Here is a 22386-nt window from a genome sequence, read left to right on the forward strand (position 1 = left end):
CCATCCAACAGAGGGAGGAGGAAACTGATGCAGTGTGGGTCAAATACCTGGGTGTCAAATACCAGCTGTGCAATACTTTCAAAGATAATTCCCTCACAGAAGCAAAGACTGATTTATAAGGCAATTTCCACCACAAAACCTCCCAGTCTCTATCACTGAGCGAAAGCTGTATATTTTGTTCCCAGCACAACTTCTAACCAGCAGGTCCACCTACAGTGGCATCCAATATAATTTTAGAAAGAACTGAGAGTAAGCCTTTATTATTTAATAATTGTTGTTCAAAGGCCTTAAGACTCCATGTTCCTTCTCCCAAAGAACACCACAGGAGAGATTGGTTCAGGCCAAGCATACATCAAGCCCAAGACTCCCAAAGAACTGCAGGCACAATATCCCCAGGAAATTTCTGCTTGAATGTTTTCAGCTGGACACAATAATACTGATGGAAATGGAGCATACATCTTTTGACATTCTCCTCTGCCCCTGCCCCTGTGAGTGTCAGCAATATGCACTCCCTGACAGCCAAATTGCTGTTTTAACTATTTTCATGGAAAACACTTTGCAGACTCAGTTTTCACCTTGTTATCCAGCATGTTTATTACAGAACAACAAAATTGTTTTTGGAAAATAATAAAACCTAGGGAATATTCATTGTCCACCATACAACTCAAGAGTTCTATGCTTAACCCACCAATTTTACTATATTTAGAAGCACATTTAAACTCTGCCTTGGGGTTTGGCCCAACAATACAGAACTGAGATAATCTCAAGGTCATGGGTTTGAGCCCCACATTCCGTGAAAGATAGGAGGGGTGACCATTTCCCCCAGTGTTAAGTTGAGCTTTTTTTTTGGGGGGGGTGTTTAATTTAAGATGGGGATCTATAAATTTTGTTGTTGTTTTTTAAAAAATTTGCCCCTACTTTTCTCAGACATTTTGCCAATTCAGCAAAAATCTGCCCAGACATCATTTTGCAACCCAATTCCTGGATGTGTCCGGAAAAACCCAGATATATGGCAGCCCTAAATAATAATAATAATAATAATAATAATAATAATAATAATAATAATAATAATAATAAATAATAATAATAATAATAATAATAATAATAATAATAATATAAATAATAATAATAATAATTTATTATTTATACCCCGCCCATCTGGCTGGCTTTCCCCAGCCACTCTGGGCGTCCAACTGAATATTAAAAACAGTACAGCATCAGACATTAAAAACTTCCCTAAAGAGGGCTGCCTTCAGTTGTCTTTTAAAAGTAAAATAGTTGTTTATTACTTTGACATCTGCTGGGAGGGCATTCCACAGGGCAGGCGCCACTACCAAGAAGGCCCTCTGCCTGGTTCCCTGTAACCTTACCTCTTGCAATGAGGGAACCACCAGAAGGCCCTCGGCGCTGGATCTCAGCTGAACGATGGGGGTGGAGACACTCCTTCAGGTATACAGGACTGAGGTCGTTTAGGGCTTTAAAGGTCAGCACCAACACTTTGAATTGTGCTTGGAAACGTACTGGGAGCCAATGCAGATCTCTCAGAACCGGTGTTATGTGGTCCCGGCGGCCACTCCCACTCACCAGTCTAGCTGCCGCATTCTGGATTAATTGCAGTTTCTTTCTTTTTTTTATTTTTGTATATAATTTTTATTCAATTTTTCCAATATAAAATTTATACAATTCATACATCTTTTATATATATATATATCCACTCTCTTTTTTTACTTCCCTCAACTTGGCTGATACTCCTTCCCTTCTTAATTTCTTAACATTTCTAAAACCTTACTTCTAATATTTTTATAAATTAAATCTTATTTTACTCATATTTACTCATATTCTAACGTTTCTTGTTACAGAGCTTCATTAAAGCTTACAAGCGTTATCTGATTTTCACTTAGTTTGTGCATATACTCTGTAAACTTTTCCCAATCTTTTATAAATCTCTGATCTCGTCGATTTCGGATCCTTCCCGTCAGTCTATCAAGTTCTGCATAGTCCGTCATCTTCATTCTCCATTCTTCTAATGTAGCTAGCTCCTCTTGCTTCCATTTCTGAGCCATCAGTATTCTTGCTGCAGTCACTGCATATAAAAATAGCTTCCTTTCTTTCTTGTTTATCTCATTCCCTGTAATACCAAGTAAAAACGCTTCTGGTTTCTTAACAAAAGTGTACTTAAACATTTTCTTCAATTCATTATATATCATTTCCCAAAAGCTTTTTACTTTCTTACATTCCCACCACATATGATAGAATGTACCCTCTTTTTCTTTACATTTCCAACATTTGTTACATCCTTTATACATCCTTGCTAACTTCACTGGTGTTACATACCATCTATACATCATTTTCATCACATTTTCTTTTGTTGTTGTACATGCAGTGAATCTTAGACCTTCTTTCCATAATTTCTCCCATTCCTCCATTTGTATATTATATCCAAAATCTTTGGCCCAGTCAATCATAACCGATTTTATCTCTTCATCCTTTGTATGCCATTCTAATAATATCTTATACATTTTAGCCAAAACTTTAAAATCACTGTTTATTATTTCTTTCTGAAATTTCGACTCTTTGTCCTCAAAACCTCTTAGTTTTAGATCTTTTTTAAACATTTCATTGATTTGAAAATAATGCAGCCAATCATTAACATACTCCTTAACTACTTCAAATGACTTCAACCTCCATTTACCTTCTGTTTTTATTATTAAATTCTGATATGTTGCCCATCCCCCTTTCATATTGATTTTTTTCACACACAGCACCTCTAATGGTGACAACCAATACAGAGTTTTTACTTCCAACCAGTTTTTATACTTTTCCCAAACCTCTATCAAAGACCTTCTTATGGTATGGTTTTCGAATCCTTTATGTACTCGCTTTTTGTCATACCATAAATAAGCATGCCACCCAAATCTATTATCAAAACCTTCTAGATCTAGCAAATCAGTGTTTTCTAATTTCATCCATTCCTTCAACCAGCAGAGGCAAGATGCTTCATAATATAATTTCAGGTCTGGCAGGGCGAAGCCTCCTCTTTCTAATATTATCTTTCATTTGTCTGCCAGGAAGAAAACCTGCTTGATCTTCATGTATTAAACCCTTCAGCACTTTTTTCATCCTGTTTGCTAAAATATTGGCAAACAGTTTATAATCATTATTTAGAAGCGAGATCAGCCTGTAATTCTTAACAGGGCAGGCGCCACTACGGAGAAGGCCCTCTGCCTGGTTCCCTGTAACCTTTCCTCTTGCAATGAGGGAACCGCCAGAAGGCCCTCGGCACTGGATCTCAGCTGAATGATGCGGGTGGAGACGCTTCTTCAGGTATACAGGACTGAGGCCATTTAGGGCTTTAAAGGTCAGCACCAACACTTTGAATTGTGCTCGGAAACGTACTGGGAGCCAATGCAGATCTCTCAGAACTGGTGTTATGTGGTCCCGGCGGCCACTCCCAGTCACCAGTCTAGCTGCCGCATTCTGGATTAATTGCAGTTTCCGGGTCACCCTCAAAGGTAGCCCCACATAGAGCGCATTGCAGTAGTCCAAGCGGGAGATAACCAGAGCATGCACCACTCTGGCAAGACAGTCCGCGGGCAGGTAGGGTCTTAGCCTGCGTACCAGGTGGAGCTGGTAGACAGCTGCCCTGGACACAGAATTAACCTGTGCCTCCAGGGACAGCCCCATGGAGGCCATGCTTTCCACGAAGTCCCGAGCAGCCCCTTGTAAGGTCGTGTCGGCATGGATGTTAAAATCCCCCAGGACAACCAAGCTAGGTGTCTCCAGGAGCATATCCGCCACGACCTGAAGCAGCTCGGGCAGGGAATCCTTGGTGCAGCGGGGAGGTCGGTACACCAATAGGAATCCTGTACTGCCCCCATTGCCCAACTTTCAGAACATGCACTCAGAGAACTGGGTCTTCCCAATAGGACACCTGGTGCAGACTAATGACTTCCTAAAAATCACTGCAATCGTCCTCCCCGCCCACATGACCTGGGTTGCTGTGCATAAGAGAAACCTGGTGGGCAAGCAGCGGCAAGGACAGGCCCATCTGCTTCATCCAACCAGGTCTCTGTCACACATGCCAGGTCAAATCCTCCATCCACAATCAGGTCGTGGATGGCAGTGGTTTTATTCATCATTGACCTGGCATTGCACAGCAACACTTTCAGGTCATGTGGGTTTCCCTTGCTGATTCCTGTATCCTTCTGGTCAGGACCAGACCTGGAGGAAGGGATAGTCCTCAAACAACGACTAAACCTGCCTCCTCAGTAATGACATGGTCTGGTCTTAGCGTAACTCCTCCTCCTGCCCGTGATCACTGAGATCGGGTGTCCCAATACATTCCCCCCTGTGGAACCTGCCCCAGCCATTCTTTTGGCTGAGGCCCACTCCCAGGCAGCCCTGACCCTTCCCCTTAAAAGGCAAAATACAAACTATATAATAACAGAATAATAAAAATAGAAGCACAGCAAGAAACAATAATACTAAAATTAAACTACTCCCCACCCTGACTAAATACTTAACCAACCGCAAGCAGAAATAAAATTATAAAATTATAACATATTATAAAAAAACAACCACCACCATTAAAGGTGCAGCAAATTAAAAGCACTTAAAACATTTAAAACCATTTTGTCATTTGCTGCAGGTAGCTGCTCAGGCCTCTAAACTGTAGTGGTGAGTGCAGGCCCTGCCCCCTAGGCCAGATGGAATTGGCCGGAGAGGGAGCGGTCCACCCAGCACTCACCAGAGCAGCAACAGCAGCAATATAATAATATTGAAAATAGTGGGATGGGGGATAGACCGCCTGACCAAGAAGTGGGGGGATAGAATTTGGATCCTCACCAATGAAACAATATTATTTGCATACATACACCCCCCCGAGAATCATGGGAAATGTAGTTTACCCTTCAGAGCGCTACAATTCCCAGCAGCCTTAAGTTATAGTTGCCTGAATTCCTTGAGGGGGGAAATGTGAATTGAATGCACTTATTTTAAAGGTACAGGCTGCAATCCCAACCCTACTTATTTGGGTGAAGTCCTAATCAATTCCGGCTTAACATAATTAATACTAAGCCACAGGCATGCTTCTGCCCCACAAACTAATCCGACTTTTTAAAGAAATGGCAATGCTATAAGATGGGTCCCTTAGCGAGAGAATGCACATATCCGGTATGGGAGGGGAGACAATGTCAGACGCATCCTATATTCACAGCTTAATGTTTCATTCTTTGGAGCTTGGAAAGTGAATTTCTGAATTAGGGCAGTGAAGAAAAGAAAGAGCTCAGTCCTTGCCAACTGCTCTCCCAGACAAGCTCGCTTTCCTGGAAGAGAGGGAGAAAGAGACTGTTTCAGTGGAGAGCTTTTGCTACAGTAAACAGCTGCACAGTTTAAAACAACACTGAGAGAACAAATACTTTAAAACAGTATGTTGTTGCAAACAAAGATAAAAATCAGTCCTCAGTATTCCCTAGTGAGGCAAATGGGAACACTGAACAAATATGATCATGGTTTTTGAGAATTTGGAATAGATACATTTCAATTAACATAAATTTCTCTCATATGTAGTTTTGGAGAAAATTTCAATTTCATGTTTATTTTATTAGGAATCTCCCTAATCTGCATATAGCTTATCTAAGGGTGTGGCAAACAGAGTTAGTTGCTCAAGATCCAGATGGAAGTAGGTTTCTGTTCTAGAGCAGCTGAGAAAGGTACCAGTAAATATTCCCTTAAAAAATCCAAACTGCTTGCTTACTGGGTGGAGGGGGGGCGGAGTATATCAACACCATTTCATGTAACATCCCACCTCCCATGGCAGCCATTTTGTGACATGCACACAGAGCACTTCCTCAAAATCCTAAATGTGATGACCACTGGTCCCGATAGGGTGTAACCCCAGCAATACACAAGGCTCTCAGCAACCAAATCACCATCATATTGTCACTGTTGCAGTTCTGATGAGCAGCCCATGAACTTTTTTACCTGTAGAGAATGGCAAGAACGCTTCCCTTTTCATGAACTGACCATTTTCCAGGAAATGGCCAGGATTAAACTCATTGGGTGTTTCCCACTCATCCTTGTCAAACAGCACAGAGGTCAAATTGGCGAGCATTATGGTTCCCTGGCAAAGGAGAAGCAGAGAAGAAAGTAGATAAAAATGACAAGGCGCTTTTGAGTACAGTGCTACCTCGGGTTACAAACACCTTGTGTTACAAATACTTCAGGTTACAGACTCCACTAACAAGGAAGTAGTACCTCGGATTGAGAACTTTACCTCAGGATGAGAACAGAAATCACACAGTAGTGGCGTGGTGGCAGCGGGAGGCCCCATTAGCTAAGGTGGTACCTCAGATTAAGAACAGTTTCAGGTTAAGAACACACCTTTGGAATGAATTAAAATCGTAACCAGAGGTACCACTGTATTCTCTTTGAAATTATAGCAGTACTAAGCCTCTATCCCCTGACAGAGCAAGGATATGTTCTGAAAGCAATATTTACTTCTCATTATTAAGTAATTCATCCAACAAAGTCCCACAAAAGCACAGTTCCAATATAGATTTTAAAAGACATTCAAAGTCAGGTTGGGAATCAATATGGTTTCCTCTCAAAGAAAAAGAAGAGAAGATAGTAAATTAAACTGGCAAAGAACTCTTTGTGTTTTTATCTGTGCAACTATCTACAGCAGTACTGAGCCTCCTGGATCCAAGTCCAACCATTCTTGCCTATTGCTTATGCTGGCTCAGGTTGGTAAGAGTTGAACTTGAACAACATCTGGAGGACGTCATGTTGGCCAACCCTCATTTAGAACTCCGGCTTCAAGTTTTTGTATCTTGAAGGAAGAGGAAAGGAAAATAAGAATGGTATACAGTGGTACCTCGGGTTACAGATGCTTCAAGTTACAGACGCTTCAGGTTACAGACTCTGCTAACCCAGAAATAGTACCTCGGGTTAAGAACTTTGCTTCAGGATGAGAACAGAAATCACACGGCAGAGGCAGAAGGCCCCATTAGCTAAAGTGGTACCTCAGGTTAAGAACAGTTTCAGGTTAAGAACGGACCTGTGGAATGAATTAAGTTCTTAACCCAAGGTACCACTGTATCATCCTAATACTTACTTTGGGAATATGAAACCCAGCGAGTGTAGTGTCCTTAGTTGTCATCCGGGGCGAATTCACAGGCACAACGTTGCTTATTCTTTGAATTTCATGAACAACCGCATTGGTATACGGCATGCTGTCCCTGTCATCCATTGCTGGCTGGCGAGACTGGCCAATCACAGAATCTATTTCTGCTTGGACTTTTGCTGCAGAGAAAAGAAAATCTGCTATCAATACAAGGAGAACAGACATAAACCAATATCTTCAAGGAAACTGCATCTTGATGTCCCACCACTGAGTACCCAGTAGATGGTGACAAGGGATCGACCCTCCTGAGTAGCGGTATCTCATTTGTGAAATTCCCTTCAACTGAAAAAGCACACAGGACTTTCACTAGTCAAGTTTCAGCAATGCCTTAAGACTTCATTCTTTTATTGAGGGGAATGTGTGTTTTCTGACGAGTCCACCTGAAGCTGCAGTATTCTGACTGTAATGAAAGGCAAATGAGTCAACTACAGTTCTACCGTGAATTTCTGGGTATATGGCCATGTACAGCAAAGCCCAGCGCAGGGTTGTAGAAAGTGATTCTGTTGCACCAGAAAACAGATCCAGTGTTGATTGTAGGAGGTTTTCTTCATGGAAACTGGAAGGGGCATCCTCCTTAAAGCAAAAAGAATGCACCAGGGAGTTCAGCTGTCATTAAAAACACCATCCTACTGTCAGCCCCACATGTCAAGAGATCACCAGGGGATTCTGTGACTCTAATTCTGCCTCTAGGAAGGTCCAGTCAAGAGTCCTGTGACTCTCTGATGCTGGCATAAAGTTTGGGTTTGTTCTGTTCAATAATTCCTGGTCTGGGTTTATTCAGGCAACTGAATCCTTTGGTCATGAGATGCCTCCACTACAGAGATTCTTTTAGTCATGTCAACGGTGTGCTCTCACAAACCACCGACTAGTGGTGAAATCCCAGCAGTGAACAAGTGGGGTGGTGTCTCCCCACAAAATACATGACCTCATATTCTGTGCATGCAGAAATGTATTTTGTCTGAAGTCATAAATTCAACAGAAAGAATATGGTCAGGCACTAAGGACCATTCAGACAAGCCACATGACTAGTTATGATTTTTTAAATTGCTTCTCTGCCTTCTACTACTGTTTTGTTATTAAAGATACATACTTTTTTTACCTTTTCATCTCTCATCTTGGCCATTTCATTTAGGTAGGCATCAATGAAGTCTCTGGGTTTAGATGGGTTCCAGTCTTCTTTGTGTTTTTCAATGTTTTCTCTCACAAAGGATTTCACCTGCCCCCATTTTTTTAAAAGTGTCGGATGGGGCCTTGGCAAGTGCTTCGTGACAGTAGGAAATGCATCGTACAGCTGAGGAAACAAACACTAATATCATATATGTGAAGGAAAAACCCTCTCAAAAAAGCATTCAAATAATAATGATGATTAATAATAATAATAATAATAATAATAATAATAATAATAATGTGGGAGTGTATGGAATCAAAGCAATTCTGTTGAACTCAAAGAAGACTTACCACACTCCAAAAACTTCCCTGAATAAGCAACGCGTCATCAAACAGGTGCAATAAATTATGGAAACGGCTGTCATGGTAATCAAAGCGGTCCCCAAAAGTGATGGAACAGATGATATTTGAAACAGCATTATGAATCAGAAATTGAGGGTCAAATGGCTGCCCTGGAGAGAGAGAGAAAATGGTGCAGATGGAATTGGGGTGCTTCTAGATTCCATATAACAAAAACAGAAGGCGGGGAAAGTGGATGAGTGTTGATGAGGCAGGATTTGTTTTAGCTGAAGAAATAATTTCATATTAACATTATATCTTGTAATTTAACCTGGTACACTCAGGACTCTGAGGCCCATTTATATTTATTCTCCATAGGCAATGATTATTCTGCAGTATGGTGATATTGATCTGAGAGGCAGGAGGTCAGGAAAGGGCATTTTTGTAACAATGCCTGTCAAAAAGGATAAGGACCATCCCCATCAGAGACAGTATAGAGACACACTGATATACCAAAAATATTGCACTTCAAACCCTACTCTATTTGCGAGGTTGGTTGTCAAAATTATAAAAAATCTGCAGATATCCTCAAAACCCAACCTTTGTTCTTATTCTGTTCTAGTTCAGGGGCTTTTAGCTCCCATGGCATGTTCCAACACAGAGCTTCACACTAGAACTTTTGTGCACCACAACAAGCCTCTGTGGAACTTCCTATCAACACCCCCTTCGCCATCACAGGGTCATTCCAGTCCAAGCAGAGCTACATTTGTGTGAAGAAATAATGCCAGAAAGCTTCGCACCCTAGCTAATGAAGTTTTGACATAGTTCACACAAAGTAGCAACTTAAGGTAAGTATCATAGGTGGGCCACAGGATTGTTGACTCTGGTTCTCACCTTTCTCAGCTTCTATTGCTTCATTTAAGTAACGGGTTTCCTCCTGTATTCGTTCTTCTAAAGACCTTTTGCCCAAACCAAAGTTTCTGAGTGTTGATAAGGCAAACCGTCTTTGATGTTTCCAGATGAGACCATTAGAGAAGGCCAGTCCTAGATAGGAAGGAGTAATAAATATCTACAGCAAGTAAGTAGATTTAGCAATCCTGTTAATTCCAAGATGGACTCCTGTTTGCTTTCCATTATTCTGCTTGCCTGCTCAGGACATGTTGGAAAGACTGCAAGGCATTAGAAAGTAGCCAATTTGTGCTGGTGGCTTTTATCTGTTTGCTCTGAATTCTGCCGTTTGCTGTTACTGCTGTTTCATTGATGCTTTTTGTGTGTTTCACTGTTTGGGTAGAATTTTTAATACTAATTTTATTTTGTCCTGTGAAACACTGTGGGAACTGAACAGAAATTCAGTTCATCTTGAATTTAAATGTAACCTTACTTCAGTCTCACTTCCTGAAACAATGAGCAAACTGGAGTGTGACTGATGTGTAAGTATTGCAAACTGAAGAATGGAAAAATGAAGAACTGATTGAAAGAAAAACCGACAGATTCCTCCATCCATAATAATGCCAGGTTCTTATTTACAAGCTGTTTATCTTCAGTACTCAATACTGAATGGTGAGTTCAGTTAATTTAAACAGTTTAGTAGGTATACATTTATGACACAGCTTACTACTAGTAGTTTAAAGATGCAAGGAATGAAAATGAAGATTATGGAAAGATCTAACAATGAGTCCTGAATATTTAAACTTGAGGAATAATCTAAAAGGTTCCCCAATCAATGCAGAACATTAAAAATAAAAAAATAAAAAGGAATTATTTAATTATCTAAATAATTGACAACATTAAAAGAAACTTACCAGATGACCCAAATAGTCCCTGGATACCAGGACTACTTGGTCGATCTACAAAGTTTTCACCCTGATAGACAAGAGCCTCTTTCACCAGATGCAATCCATTCACAATCACAAACCTCATGCTTCCAACCTGAAGACTGTAGACATTGCCGTATTTTTCTATAAGCTGAATGGAGATTGAGGAAGAATGTAAGAAATGATTTATCCTATCTATATATCATATATTAATTTGTCTGCTTGGTGCTTCTTGAATGCCTATATGGAAGAAGGGAACTTTGATTGCCATCAAATATATCGGGGACATCAGAAAGGCCAAAATGGTTTCCAGGGTCTGTACATGGACAGGCCCCCTCCATCCTCCACCTGCAATGTATTCACAAGAGTTGCTGCTTATTTGCATGTAGTAACTTTGCCTAGTCTACCACACAGAGTTGTTGCAAAGATAAAAGTGGGGAAGGTAGGACAAGGAGCAACAAAACATACAAACACACACACAAAATACTCTGCCAACCACGGTAAGTGAAAGGCAGTTGTAAGATCCAGATTTGTTACAAATAACTGTAGAATAAAATAGATCCTCAAAGTTAAGAGGCAAAACACTTCTGGATACCATATTCTGGGAACAAACAAAAAGAAAGGCATTTTTCTTGGTGCCTCACATATGGGCTCCTCACAGACATCAGGCTGACCTCTCTCAGAATCAGGATGCTAAACCTGAAAGCATCTCAACCTGCTTCTCCAGCCAGGGTCTTACACTCCTTTCCAGTGCAATGTAGGGGCATATTTTGGTAGTATGGCACCCTGAGAGTGAACAAAATCTGGCACACATAAATGGATCTTCACAATGATCGATCCTCTCAATTCTTTGCCCACTTGGCTCAGTGCCCTATGCCAGGGAACCACTTGCACCACCCCAAATCTGGCACAGCAGTGTAGTATTAAATTCATGCCATAGGTTTTTCCTTCATCCTTACCTTTTGTAATGAAATGTGAGGCTTCTTGAAATCCACATGTAGCATATTACCCAGCAAAGGAAGACCCATGGGGCCTGGGGGGTAATTCCTTGGATGGATATTTCTCTTGTAATCAGCAAGAAGTAGAAATGTAGCCAGAAACACCAGAACGACCTGCAGGGACAAGGCCTCCCAGAGGACAGAGAGCAGCTGCAGCAGCATCTTCAAACCCACCTAGGTGTTCCTTTTGCAGATTGGTCTGCTGAGGGAAACCCGAATCTGATACCACTAGAACAACCACACCTGTGTTCTTGGCTAATGCGCCTGTAGGAAATGAGAACAAAGTCTGCCTATATTGCTGTACATCATGCCCGTAAAGAGGCAGGAAATGACCTAATGAATGATTCCACCAAGCAGGAAAAAGAGAGTGGGGAAGAAGCTTCACTTCTTTGGAACAGCAAAGGTTAATTTCCTTCATGACAATTCCAAGAAGGGTTTTCTCCCCGTGCAAATCAAAGCACTGTCAATAAAGAAAATAAAAACTTACACTAAGCAGGATGTCTTCTGCTCCTGAAAGGTTTGGATCAGGGGTAGTTTCTAAGAGAGTCTGTGTACTGGTCCAGTAAGCGCTTCCGCTGTGCCACCAGCAACAGCTTTCTTTGCAGAGTATTAATTAAGTCCAGTGCAGAGATTCTTGTTGCAGTACAAGCTTCAAAGTCTCAGCAGCAAAAGAAATAACGACACAGGGAAGCCTGTCTTTCCAAAGACAGGTTTATTGCAGAAAGATAACACCTCCGGAGCTTTCAGACATTTTTTGCTTCACGCCCAGCACTCCCCACAGGCAGAGAAAACAAACACTCTTTATATACTGAGCAACTTAACAACTTAACGAGCTTGACTACTTAAAGTCACATGACATTGCTAATTTGCCAGCGTCTTAGGTTTCACACCCTAACACCCCCTCTCGCTGGCAATACAAAAACAAAATTACTTCAGACCCATTTCTTCACAAAAGTTTTCATGCCGCTGAAACCCAAGCGGTTTTGTAAAACCATCAGCTTGATTTTCATGACTGGGACAGTAATTTAATTTAACAATTCCTGCTTTTACCGTTTGACAAACATTTTGAAAGCGGATATCCAAATGTTTTGTACGACCTTTAAACTGCCCATTTTGTGCTAACTTAAGACACGGTTGATTATCACCCCATACAGTGATTGGAGTGATGGCCTTTTCATACATCTCTTGTGCCAAGCATTTGTAAAATTCTAGATCTCTACATAACTCAGATAAGGCACAGAACTCAGCTTCTGTTGACGACAAAGCAATCAGGTTCTGTTTCTTGGATCTCCACCCAATCAGAGAGTTACCAAATTTTATTACACAGCCAGACACTGATTTTCTATCTTTTAAATTTGCCCAATCACTATCTGCCCAACAAGTAATCTGTGCTTGTCCTTCCGAAGATAATTCAAGGCAAAAATCTTTGGTGTATTGTAAATATCTTAACACTCTTTGAATTCCTTTCCATGCATTTACACTAGGTTTTGAAGCTTCTCTGCTGAGTAAGTTAACAGCGTAAGCAATATCTGGTCTACTCCATTGTGAAAGATGAAGTAAGCTTCCCAGTGCTGACTGAAAGATTTCAGCACGCTTGAATTCAGCACTATCCTTGAACTCATTGTCTTTTACAAAACCCATTTCCATTGGTGTTCTAACACCTGCACACTCCATCATGCCAAACTTTTTCAACATTTGCAATATCTTGCCTTTTTGATTCAGTAGAAAACTGCCATTTTTGGTCCTATCTATCTGAACACCAAGATAGACCTTCACATCACCAAGATTCTTAACTTTGAAGTGTTTATTTAACTCTTTGGCTAGTTTTTTTACTTGTTCTTGTGTCTTTGAAGTATAAATCAGATCATCTACATAAACAAGCAAAGATTCTTGAGCATCTCCTGAACCTCTGAAATATAAGCAATTGTCAGCCTTGCTCCTGCTAAAACCAATGCCTACCAAAACGTCATTCAAACACTCATTCCAATTATGAGCAGATTGCTTGAGTCCATAAATAGATTTATGTAGTTTCCATACCTGATTTGATTTACTAACTTTCAATCCTGGCGGTAGCTCCATATAGAGCTCTTCAGCCAAGTCTGAATGAAGATAAGCTGTAGAGACATCAAATTGATTCACTTTAAACCCTTTCTGAGCAACAACTGCTAATAGTGCCCGTAGGGTTTCACTCCTCGAAGTGGGTGCATAGACTTCAGAATAATGTAACCCCTTTCTTTGTGTAAAACCTCGAGCTACAAGTCTTGCTTTGTACTCTGGTTTCCCCATCGCTGTTGTCTTTAACCTGTACACCCACCTACAACTTACTGCCTTGGCACCTTCTGGCAGTTTGGTGATGGAAAACACACCCAGTTCTTTCATAGAATTCAACTCCTTTTGCATGGCCTCACGCCACCTACTGGCCTCCTCCTGGGGTAATTGCTCAACCTCCTCAAAACTTTCAGGTTCGCAATTTGCCAAACCAGCCCAAACACTAATAGCTTGGTACCTTTCAGGAGGTTTACCTTTGTTGGTACGCTTGGAACGCCTTGGCAGTTCCTGCGATGTTCCTTCAGTTTCCCCCTCTGACTCAGAATCACTAGTCGTCACCTGTTTGTCACTAGTAGTCACCTGTTTGTCACTAGTAGTTGAAGAACTTTCTGATTCTGACTTTACACGTCTCTCTTGCTGTACAGGTGAACTTTTAGAGCTAGAAGATTCTGACTTTACAGACTTGGGCGAACTAGGCGATTTCTCACCCTTGTCCTCAGACTCAAATTCCTCAGCCTGTTCTGGAACTAATACCTGCTCTGGGGCCTGAGTTTCATTGTTACTGTTCACCACATCAAATAGTATGTCAGGATTTCCATGAATTTTATTCCAACCATCCTGTTCACAAAATTCCGCACTTCTGCTGATTGTGATTTTCGTTTGATTGCCTTCTACATTCACAAATCTCCAACCTTTTGTGTTTGCTTGATAACCACAGAAAAACATTTCTTTAGACCTAGGATCGCCTTTCCTACGTTGTGCCCTAGGCACCAGCACATAAGCACGACATCCAAAAACTCTTAGATGATCAATTTTTGGTTTTTTTCCAAATAGCATGAAGTAAGGAGTGTTGCCTACTGTGCTATTGTACACTCTGTTAAAAGTATAATTCGCATACAGTGCAGCCTCAGCCCAAAACTGCTGTGGAAGTCCAGAATCAAACAGCAAAGCAGCAATGGCTTCCTGTAATGTTCGAAATTTTCTTTCGGCAACTGCATTCTCCTGTGGTGAATAGGGATTGGTAAGTCTATGAACTATACCTTTCCTTTTTAACCACGTCTCCAGCGTGTGGTTCACATATTCCCCACCACGATCTGATTGTATTTTACGTACCCTGGTGTCAAATTTACATTCGACTTCTTCAATCCAATCCATCAGGATGGAAGCTGCTTGTGATTTTTCTTTCAGAAAGAAAACCCAACTAGCTCTTGAAAAATCATCCACCAAAATTTGCATAAATCTCGCACCTCCAAGCGATTTGACTGGCATAGGGCCACACACGTCTGTGTGCACAAGTTCAAAGGGTTTCTTGCTTACTCTATCAGATCTAGGATAGTTACATGTCTTAACCTTAGCATGTTTACAAGCACAACAATCCAGAAAATTTGGACAGGGTTTAATGTTACACTCCTCAGCTAAATCTGGCATCTTGCTTACATACTTAAAGCATATATGAGCTAACCTTCTGTGTAGTAGATGTACACAACCTGTATGAGGAGCCTTATTTACACACTTAGCTTGCGCTTCACCTGTTGAACATCTACCTGCTGCTAACTGCTCTTCATCCAAAACAAAAAGCCCATCCTCACAGGAAATTTTAACTAGCTCCTTCCCCTGTTTTGAAATGGTGCACACATCATTTTCAAACTCAACCTTAAAACCACTTTTTTACCAGGCATGACACACTCAAAAGTCCATTCTTCATTCCTGGAAGAACAAAAACAGGAAGGTTAGTTTGCAAACAGTTAACATAAATTGTGCCTTTAAGGTTCATTTCTCGTTTACTATTGTCTGCTATAGTCACAGTTTTTGCAACTGGCAATGTCTTGCAGTTCATCAAGCTGCCACTAGATGTCGCTGGAACTAAACTGTGACTTGCTCCACTGTCAATTATCCACTTCAAGGTTTGTTGGCTCCTTTTAGGACTCTGTTGTGCTGCCATTGCAGATAGTCCCTTATCAGCACCTGCTCCCCCTCTGGATCGTTGATTCTTGTAGTTCTCACGTCGTCTTCCCCTGTAGCTCCGGAAACTGGCCTTGGACTGTTGAAATTCCTGTTGCTTTTCTGGACACTTTGCTATCAAATGAAACCTGCTGCCACATCGAAAACATGACTTGCTGGCCATAGCAGACACTTGTGAGGCTTCCTTACAGCTCTGCCTGCTAGTTCCCTCACGCTGGGAATTATCTGAACATCCAACCCTTGGGGTATTTGAATTATCAATACGTTTTCGATGATGTTGATATTCTTGCTCACACAATCTACCAGTCACATAATTCATATTCAGCTGGTCCTCTGGCAAAACTTGTAAAGTTAGCACTAAGTTTTCAAACCCTGCATGCAGGCTGCTAAGCAGAGTATAAACTTTAATATTTTCAGGAAAAGTCACACCTAGAGATGACAGTCGGTTGAAATACTCAGTCATCTGTGACGTGTGTTCAACCACACTATCGCCTGGCTTCAGTTTCAACTCATACAAAGCACGTATAATGTTCACCTTCTCTCCGGGCGTGGCTCTATGGTGAATTCGCCTAAGAGCTTCCCAAATTTCAAATGCAGACCTTAAATTTTCCACATGAGGTAATTGGGAATCGTCTATTGATACCATCAACATGCATCTAGCTTTAGTGTCCATTTTATCATGTTCCCTGTTCTGAGCATGTGCAGCAGCCTGTTGCTCTGCTGTGGCATCTGCTGCAACAGCCACAAACGGCTTTCACCTCTGGACATAGTCAGCCCACACTTCTTTGGCTTCCAACCAGACTTGAGCCCTCTTAGACCACTGCACGTAATTAGCAGAGTTCAACTTTGTAAAGGGAACCTGGAAATTTTCCACTGCCATTCTTGGGGTCTGCTGCTACTCCCTCTGTGTGCCCTTGCTTCTCTTTCCCCTTGGGATTTGTTTTACTCACTTTTCAGACGCCTCCAGCATCCTCTGAAGCCTTTTGCAGCTAATGAAGCTGTAAATCTTCACTTACGCAGCTCTCTCAACTTTCTGCAGCCTCTCAGTTCCTTTAAGAGGTGGATTTACGACCAAGCCGGTCTTCTCTCATCCGAAAACTGCTTTCACTTTCTCTGCACACAATACAGCTGTAGAAACGTAGAAGGACCCATAACCTAAGAGAGTCTGTGTACTGGTCCAGTAAGCGCTTCCGCTGCGCCACCAGCAACAGCTTTCTTTGCAGAGTATTAATTAAGTCCAGTGCAGAGATTCTTGTTGCAGTACAAGCTTCAAAGTCTCAGCAGCAAAAGAAATAACGACACAGGGAAGCCTGTCTTTCCAAAGACAGGTTTATTGCAGAAAGATAACACCTCCGGAGCTTTCAGACATTTTTTGCTTCACGCCCAGCACTCCCCACAGGCAGAGAAAACAAACACTCTTTATATACTGAGCAACTTAACAACTTAACGAGCTTGACTACTTAAAGTCACATGACATTGCTAATTTGCCAGCGTCTTAGGTTTCACACCCTAACAGTTTCAGCAACTCTGACCTCTGGCTAAGGAGGCCAGAGGAGTCTATCTGCTCGCCTTCTGTTCAATATTGCATAGATTATGTTTTGTTCTGGCAACAGTACGACTAGATCTGGGCCTGGGAACCAGCACCTCTCCTGATATTTTTGTCTCCAACTCCCAGCAGCCCCAGCCAGTATGGCCAATAGACAGGGATGATGGGAGAAGGATCATTCAGAGGGCCAGAGCCCTCTGAATGCCAATGCCAATGCCAAGAGCACAAGATTAGCTCTGTCACTGCAGTGTTGCTTCTCTCCCTCCCATAAGCAGCAGCAACTCAACTCTTGTGAGTTCCATTGAGCGCTACCATATCATGTAGTACTAGTCTTAGCCAGGGCTTTTTCCCCCCAGCCAGAAATCACCAGAACTCAGTTCCGGCACCTTTCATACAGAGGTGTAGGAAGGTCAGGTGGTACCTGGTGCGGAACATTATTGTCACCCCCCCCCATGATTGATTGATTGATTTTTGCCTGCAGAAATGGTTTTACGTTATTTCATGTTTTCTTACAAAGGAATGTGGATTCTGAGCCTCTGATAACAAGTAGGCGACTATAGACAGATACTTATATCTACAGGATGGATTGTGTTCTTTTATTTATATTTATTGTTTATTTATTTAATAAAATTTATTTAAAAAAAACATGCAAAGCGGGTTACCAAAACAAAAACCGCCACAGCAGTAAAATCAAGAAAAATTAACAATCCTACTTTAAAACATACAAAAGCTAAAATATCACGATTAAAATTACTTCAACTTCCTAAGCATCTAGGTATGCTTGCCTAAAAAATAATGCTTTTAGCAGGTGGCCGAAAAAAGTCTAGCAAAGGCATGTGCTTTGTTGAAATTTCAGCCTTCACGACACAGGAAAACGGCCAAGTAAACAGGTATTTTTGTGGAGGAGGGTCAAGATATTAACTGACATGCATGAAATTTCATATGGAGCTATATACAGTGGTGCCTCGCAAGACGAAATTAATTCGTTCTGCGAGTTTTTTCGTCTTGTGAATTTTTCGTCTTGTGAAGCACGGTTTCCCATAGGAAATGCATTGACGGTTTCCCATAGGAATGCATTTACGGTTTTAAGAAAAAGGCGCAGGACGTTTTCGTCTTGCGAAGCAAGCCCATAGGGAAATTCGTCTTGCGAAACAACTCAAAAAACAAAAAACTCTTTCATCTTGCGAGTTTTTCATCTTGCGAGGTATTCGTCTTGCGAGGTACCACTGTAGTCCCTAGTGTAGTAAGACAGGTCCTTTGGAGCAGGCCTTTAAAAAAAAAAAAGTTTTTTATGAACTGCCCTAGTAGGGCAGTAATTGTTCCTTCATCATTTGTCACCCCCCTCCATGATGGCCCCTGGGGTGACCCGCCCCCCCTTCCTATGCCCCTGCTTTCATGTGGGCCCCATTGCCATTATAAGAGAACAAGGGAGGTGTTGATGGTGAGTTCTGGAACTTCCTTTTTCTAGAAAAACAGCACTGGTCCTAATTTTGGTCCTGCATCTTTAATACAAGAATGTGCAAAATGTACTTATAGTCATCAGATGGACATGTGGAATGGTGCCCATAATGGAGTTGAGGAGCAAGGAGCCCTTAATTGTTATGCCCCTAGGTGTCTTGGTATGCAATGCGGGTGAGAAATGGAGGACAAATGGCTGCAAACTACAAAAGCATGGACTTCTGCTGGGGGAGGTCACCCAGTCACTAAAATGTTGCTGTGGAAACCAGAGACCCTAATCTGTTTGGGCCCAGAGGCACTTCTGCAACTATTTAGGACACTACAAAATACCCATTTCACAGAACAAATATTAGTGAAGCTCAGAAATACTTCTTTCCAGAACAAAGCAAACCACTTAGACCCACGCAAATCAAATAAACCAGACCCTAAAAGCTCTAATAATAATAATAATAATAATCAGGAAATCCTCACTTCCAACCAAACAACATCAGAGGCTTGTACAGGAACTTTGCTGGGGGCCCCATATGTCGATTAACTTCAGGTGCATTGTTTATATAAGCTGTAAACCATATACACTGATAGGTCCTTTAAATTTTGAATTGTCTGTTGCCAAAGGGTTGATGGTTATGATTGTGTAAACATGTTGCCAATGGGATTTTTAATCTACTTTCCTGATCAGTTAGTTCCAAGGAGGAAATTAAATCTTTTGATTATACAAGAAAAGTAAAACTTTAAAAAAAACCATATACAGTAGATCTTCATTGAGTCTTTACGCTATATCATATCAAGGTCATTACTCAACCATAAGATATTACTACAAATAAACAAACTACCAAAAAAGATATTCAGAATCCAGATAATAGCATGGTAAGATACGAAACACGACAACAGAGTTAATATAAACAAAAGCAGCACTTGAATATTTAGTTGTCTTCCTCTTCTGTTACGTTCTTGCAAAATTTCTGGAAAACAATTTAAGTACCGTATTTCCCTTTGGACGTCAGGATATCTACACCGATTTATATATTGTTGAAAGTATCCAGCTATGCCCTGTCCATCTTTATGCTCAAACAAAAGGAAACACAATGGGGGACTTGAGCTTTTACGACAGCTGCAACAGTGTGAGCTCTGACTGCAGTAAGCAGGTCGGGGTGTACACCGGTACTGTGAGGGGCAATGTTTGGCTAAACGACCCCTGAAAAGTCTTGGAAGTAAGCTCAAGTCAAAAGGAACTTCGGCAGTGTCTTTTTGGAGTCCCGGCACCCCTCGCCAAAAGGAAAAAAAAGGCTGAGGTGGGGGAGAATCCAGGCACACAGAAGAACATCAAACAGACCGGCGAAAAGCCTCACATCACTGAAGCAGCGACAAGATGGTAAAATCTCTATTTCTATATTAAAATACAGTGGTACCCCGCAAGACGAATGCCTCGGAAGATGAAAAACCCACTAGACGAAAGGGTGTTTTTTTTTCCTGAGGTGCTTCGCAAGACGGATTTTTTCTAAGGGCTTGCTTCGCTAGATGAAACAGCCCTGCCTCTCCTGTCATGGCGATGGTCACTGCACGCACGCACGCTCGCTTCCCCGCTCCTCCGGCTCCCTCCCACCTTCCTGCTGACGGCTCCTCCAGCTCCCTCCCACCTTCCGGCCGACCTTCCGACCTTCCGGCTGCCTCGCGCCGCTGCCCACCGTCCTCGCGCGCTCCCCTCAGGAGCCATTGCCGCCAGCAGCCAGCGCTGCAGTCGGAGTCGCGCTCCTGAGCCCCGCCGCCCTCCAGCAGCCGCGTTGCGCGGTGTCCACAAGGTGCGGGTGAGTCCAAGGACCGGCTGCGGCAGCTGCCCTGCTTCTCCCCACCCCTCCCCGCTGTGGTGCTTCGCAAGATGAAAAAACTCGCTCTATGAAAAAACTCGCGGAACGAATTAATTTCGTCTTGTGAGGCACCACTGTAAACGTAAAGTGGTGGCAGCAGCAGCAATAAAACCTAAAAGGAAATAAGACGAAGGGCAAAAAAGGGAACTCGGGGGGGGGGGGACCCTCATGGAGTGAGTAAACCCAAAACAAAATAAAGAGTAAAAATAGCGGAGGAGAAGTAATGCTACCACAAAAGTAAAGGGAAGACCAAAGAATGGGAAAAAATATGGAGAGAGTGTAAAGAAATCACTCAGATCGCAATCAAACTATTTGAAAAGCACACTATCTGAAACGGACTTACTACAAAGTGCAAAGCAGTGCAGGCTGCCTGTTGTTGGAGTGGGTGGAGTGAATCAGCTGCTTTGAAGCTGAATGTCCTTGAAGGAAAAATAAGGGCAAAGGAAAAAGGAACACTGTGGGGAAAAGAAGGGGAATTTAACAGGTAAGATGGCGTTGAGTGTCTGAAGACGCTGAGTAATCATCAAGAAGGAGGAAGTGACGAAGACAAAATAGTAAAAGAGAGGATTAAAGGAGGGCAGAAGCTGGCACATTGAGTAAATAAAATCAAAGTGACATCCACTGGACAAAGTAGGAAAAGCAGTAATAAAGGAAAATTGAATAGAAGGACATCTGCTGGTTGAAAAAGAGAACGCAAAATGTCTCATGCAATTAAAAAACAGATAGAATCATAGAATCATAGAGTTGGAAGAGACCACAAGGGCCATCGAGTCCAACCCCCTACTAAGCAGGAAACACCATCAGAGCACTCCTGACATATGGTTGTCAAGCCTCTGTTTAAAGACTTCCAAAGGAGACTCCACCACACTCCTTGGCAGCAAATTCCACTGCAGAACAGCTCTTACTGTCAGGAAGTTCTTCCTAATGTTTAGGTGGAATCCTTTTTCTTGTAGTTTGGATCCATAGCTCCGTGTCCGCTTCTCTGGAGCAGCAGAAAACAACCTTTCTCCCTCCTCTATGTGACATCCTTTTATATATTTGAACATGGCTATCATATCACCCCTTAACCTCCTCTTCTCCAGGCTAAACATGCCCAGCTCCCTTAGCCGTTCCTCATAAGGCATCGTTTCCAGGCCTTTGACCATTTTGGTTGCCCTCCTCTGGACACGTTCCAGTTTGTCAGTGTCCTTCTTGAACTGTGGTGCCCAGAACTGGACACAGTACTCCAGGTGAGGTCTGACCAGAGCAGAATACAGTGGCACTATTACTTCCCTTGATCTAGATGCTATACTCCTATTGATGCAGCCCAGAATTGCATTAGCTTTTTTAGCTGCCGCGTCACACTGTTGGCTCATGTCAAGTTTGTGGTCAACCAAGACTCCTAGATCCTTTTCACATGTACTGCTCTCAAGCCAGGTGTCACCCATCTTGTATTTGTGCCTCTCATTTTTTTTTGCCCAAGTGCAATACTTTACATTTCTCCCTGTTAAAGTTCATTTTGTTTGTTTTGGCCCAGTTCTCTAATCTGTCAAGGTCGTTTTGAAGTGTGATCCTGTCCTCTGGGGTGTTAGCCACCCCTCCCAGTTTGGTGTCATCTGCAAATTTGATCAGGATGCCCTTGAGTCCATCATCCAAGTCGTTGATAAAGATGTTGAATAAGACCGGGCCCAAGACAGAACCCTGTGGCACCCCACCAGTCACTCTTCTCCAGGATGAAGAGGAACCATTGATGAGCACCCTTTGGGTTCGGTCAGTCAGCCAGTTACAAATCCACTGAGTGGTAGCATAGTCAAGACCGCATTTTACCAGCTTCTTTACAAGAATATCATGGGGCACCTTGTCAAAT

The 22386-nt window shown here is 42.1% G+C and overlaps 2 protein-coding genes across 2 annotated transcripts in view; both read right to left on the reverse strand.

Annotated features, from left to right (window-relative positions):
- Positions 1-568: 568 nt before the first annotated feature.
- On the reverse strand, positions 569-21057 carry LOC310680930 (cytochrome P450 2J4-like). Its single transcript, XM_083448146.1, has 12 exons — positions 20884-21057; positions 11403-11705; positions 10432-10594; positions 9524-9673; positions 8642-8802; positions 8283-8474; positions 7621-7756; positions 7115-7302; positions 5983-6121; positions 4744-5324; positions 1716-1813; positions 569-1018 (listed from the first exon to the last, which is right to left on the reverse strand). Exons 2-10 carry the CDS (start codon positions 11601-11603, stop codon positions 5149-5151), a joined length of 1506 nt encoding a protein of 501 aa, XP_083304272.1. The 5' UTR covers positions 11604-11705; positions 20884-21057; the 3' UTR covers positions 569-1018; positions 1716-1813; positions 4744-5148.
- Positions 7309-22386, reverse strand: part of LOC310680956 (cytochrome P450 2J4-like) — a 29022-nt gene continuing 13944 nt past the window's right edge. The window contains exon 7 of the mRNA XM_083448214.1: positions 7309-7583. Coding sequence (XP_083304340.1) covers positions 7512-7583 — 72 coding nt within the window. The 3' untranslated portion in view covers positions 7309-7511. The remainder of the gene's footprint in view (positions 7584-22386) is intronic.

Source organism: Podarcis tiliguerta (assembly GCF_965153285.1).
Source record: "Podarcis tiliguerta genome assembly, chromosome: 6".
NCBI lineage: Eukaryota > Metazoa > Chordata > Lepidosauria > Squamata > Lacertidae > Podarcis > Podarcis tiliguerta.

What these genes read in the sequence shown, in the direction of transcription:
- LOC310680930 (XM_083448146.1), bottom strand. Translation starts at nt 11,603, where the DNA reads ATGCTGCTGCAGCTGCTCTCTGTCCTCTGGGAGGCCTTGTCCCTGCAG. An exon ending in CTGGGTTTCATATTCCCAAA is followed by an intron (nt 6,122 to 7,114) that starts GTAAGTATTAGG and finishes CTCCTTTGCCAG; the next exon opens with GGAACCATAATGCTCGCCAA. An exon ending in GTTCTTGCCATTCTCTACAG is followed by an intron (nt 5,325 to 5,982) that starts GTAAAAAAGTTC and finishes CCTCTCTTCCAG; the next exon opens with GAAAGCGAGCTTGTCTGGGA.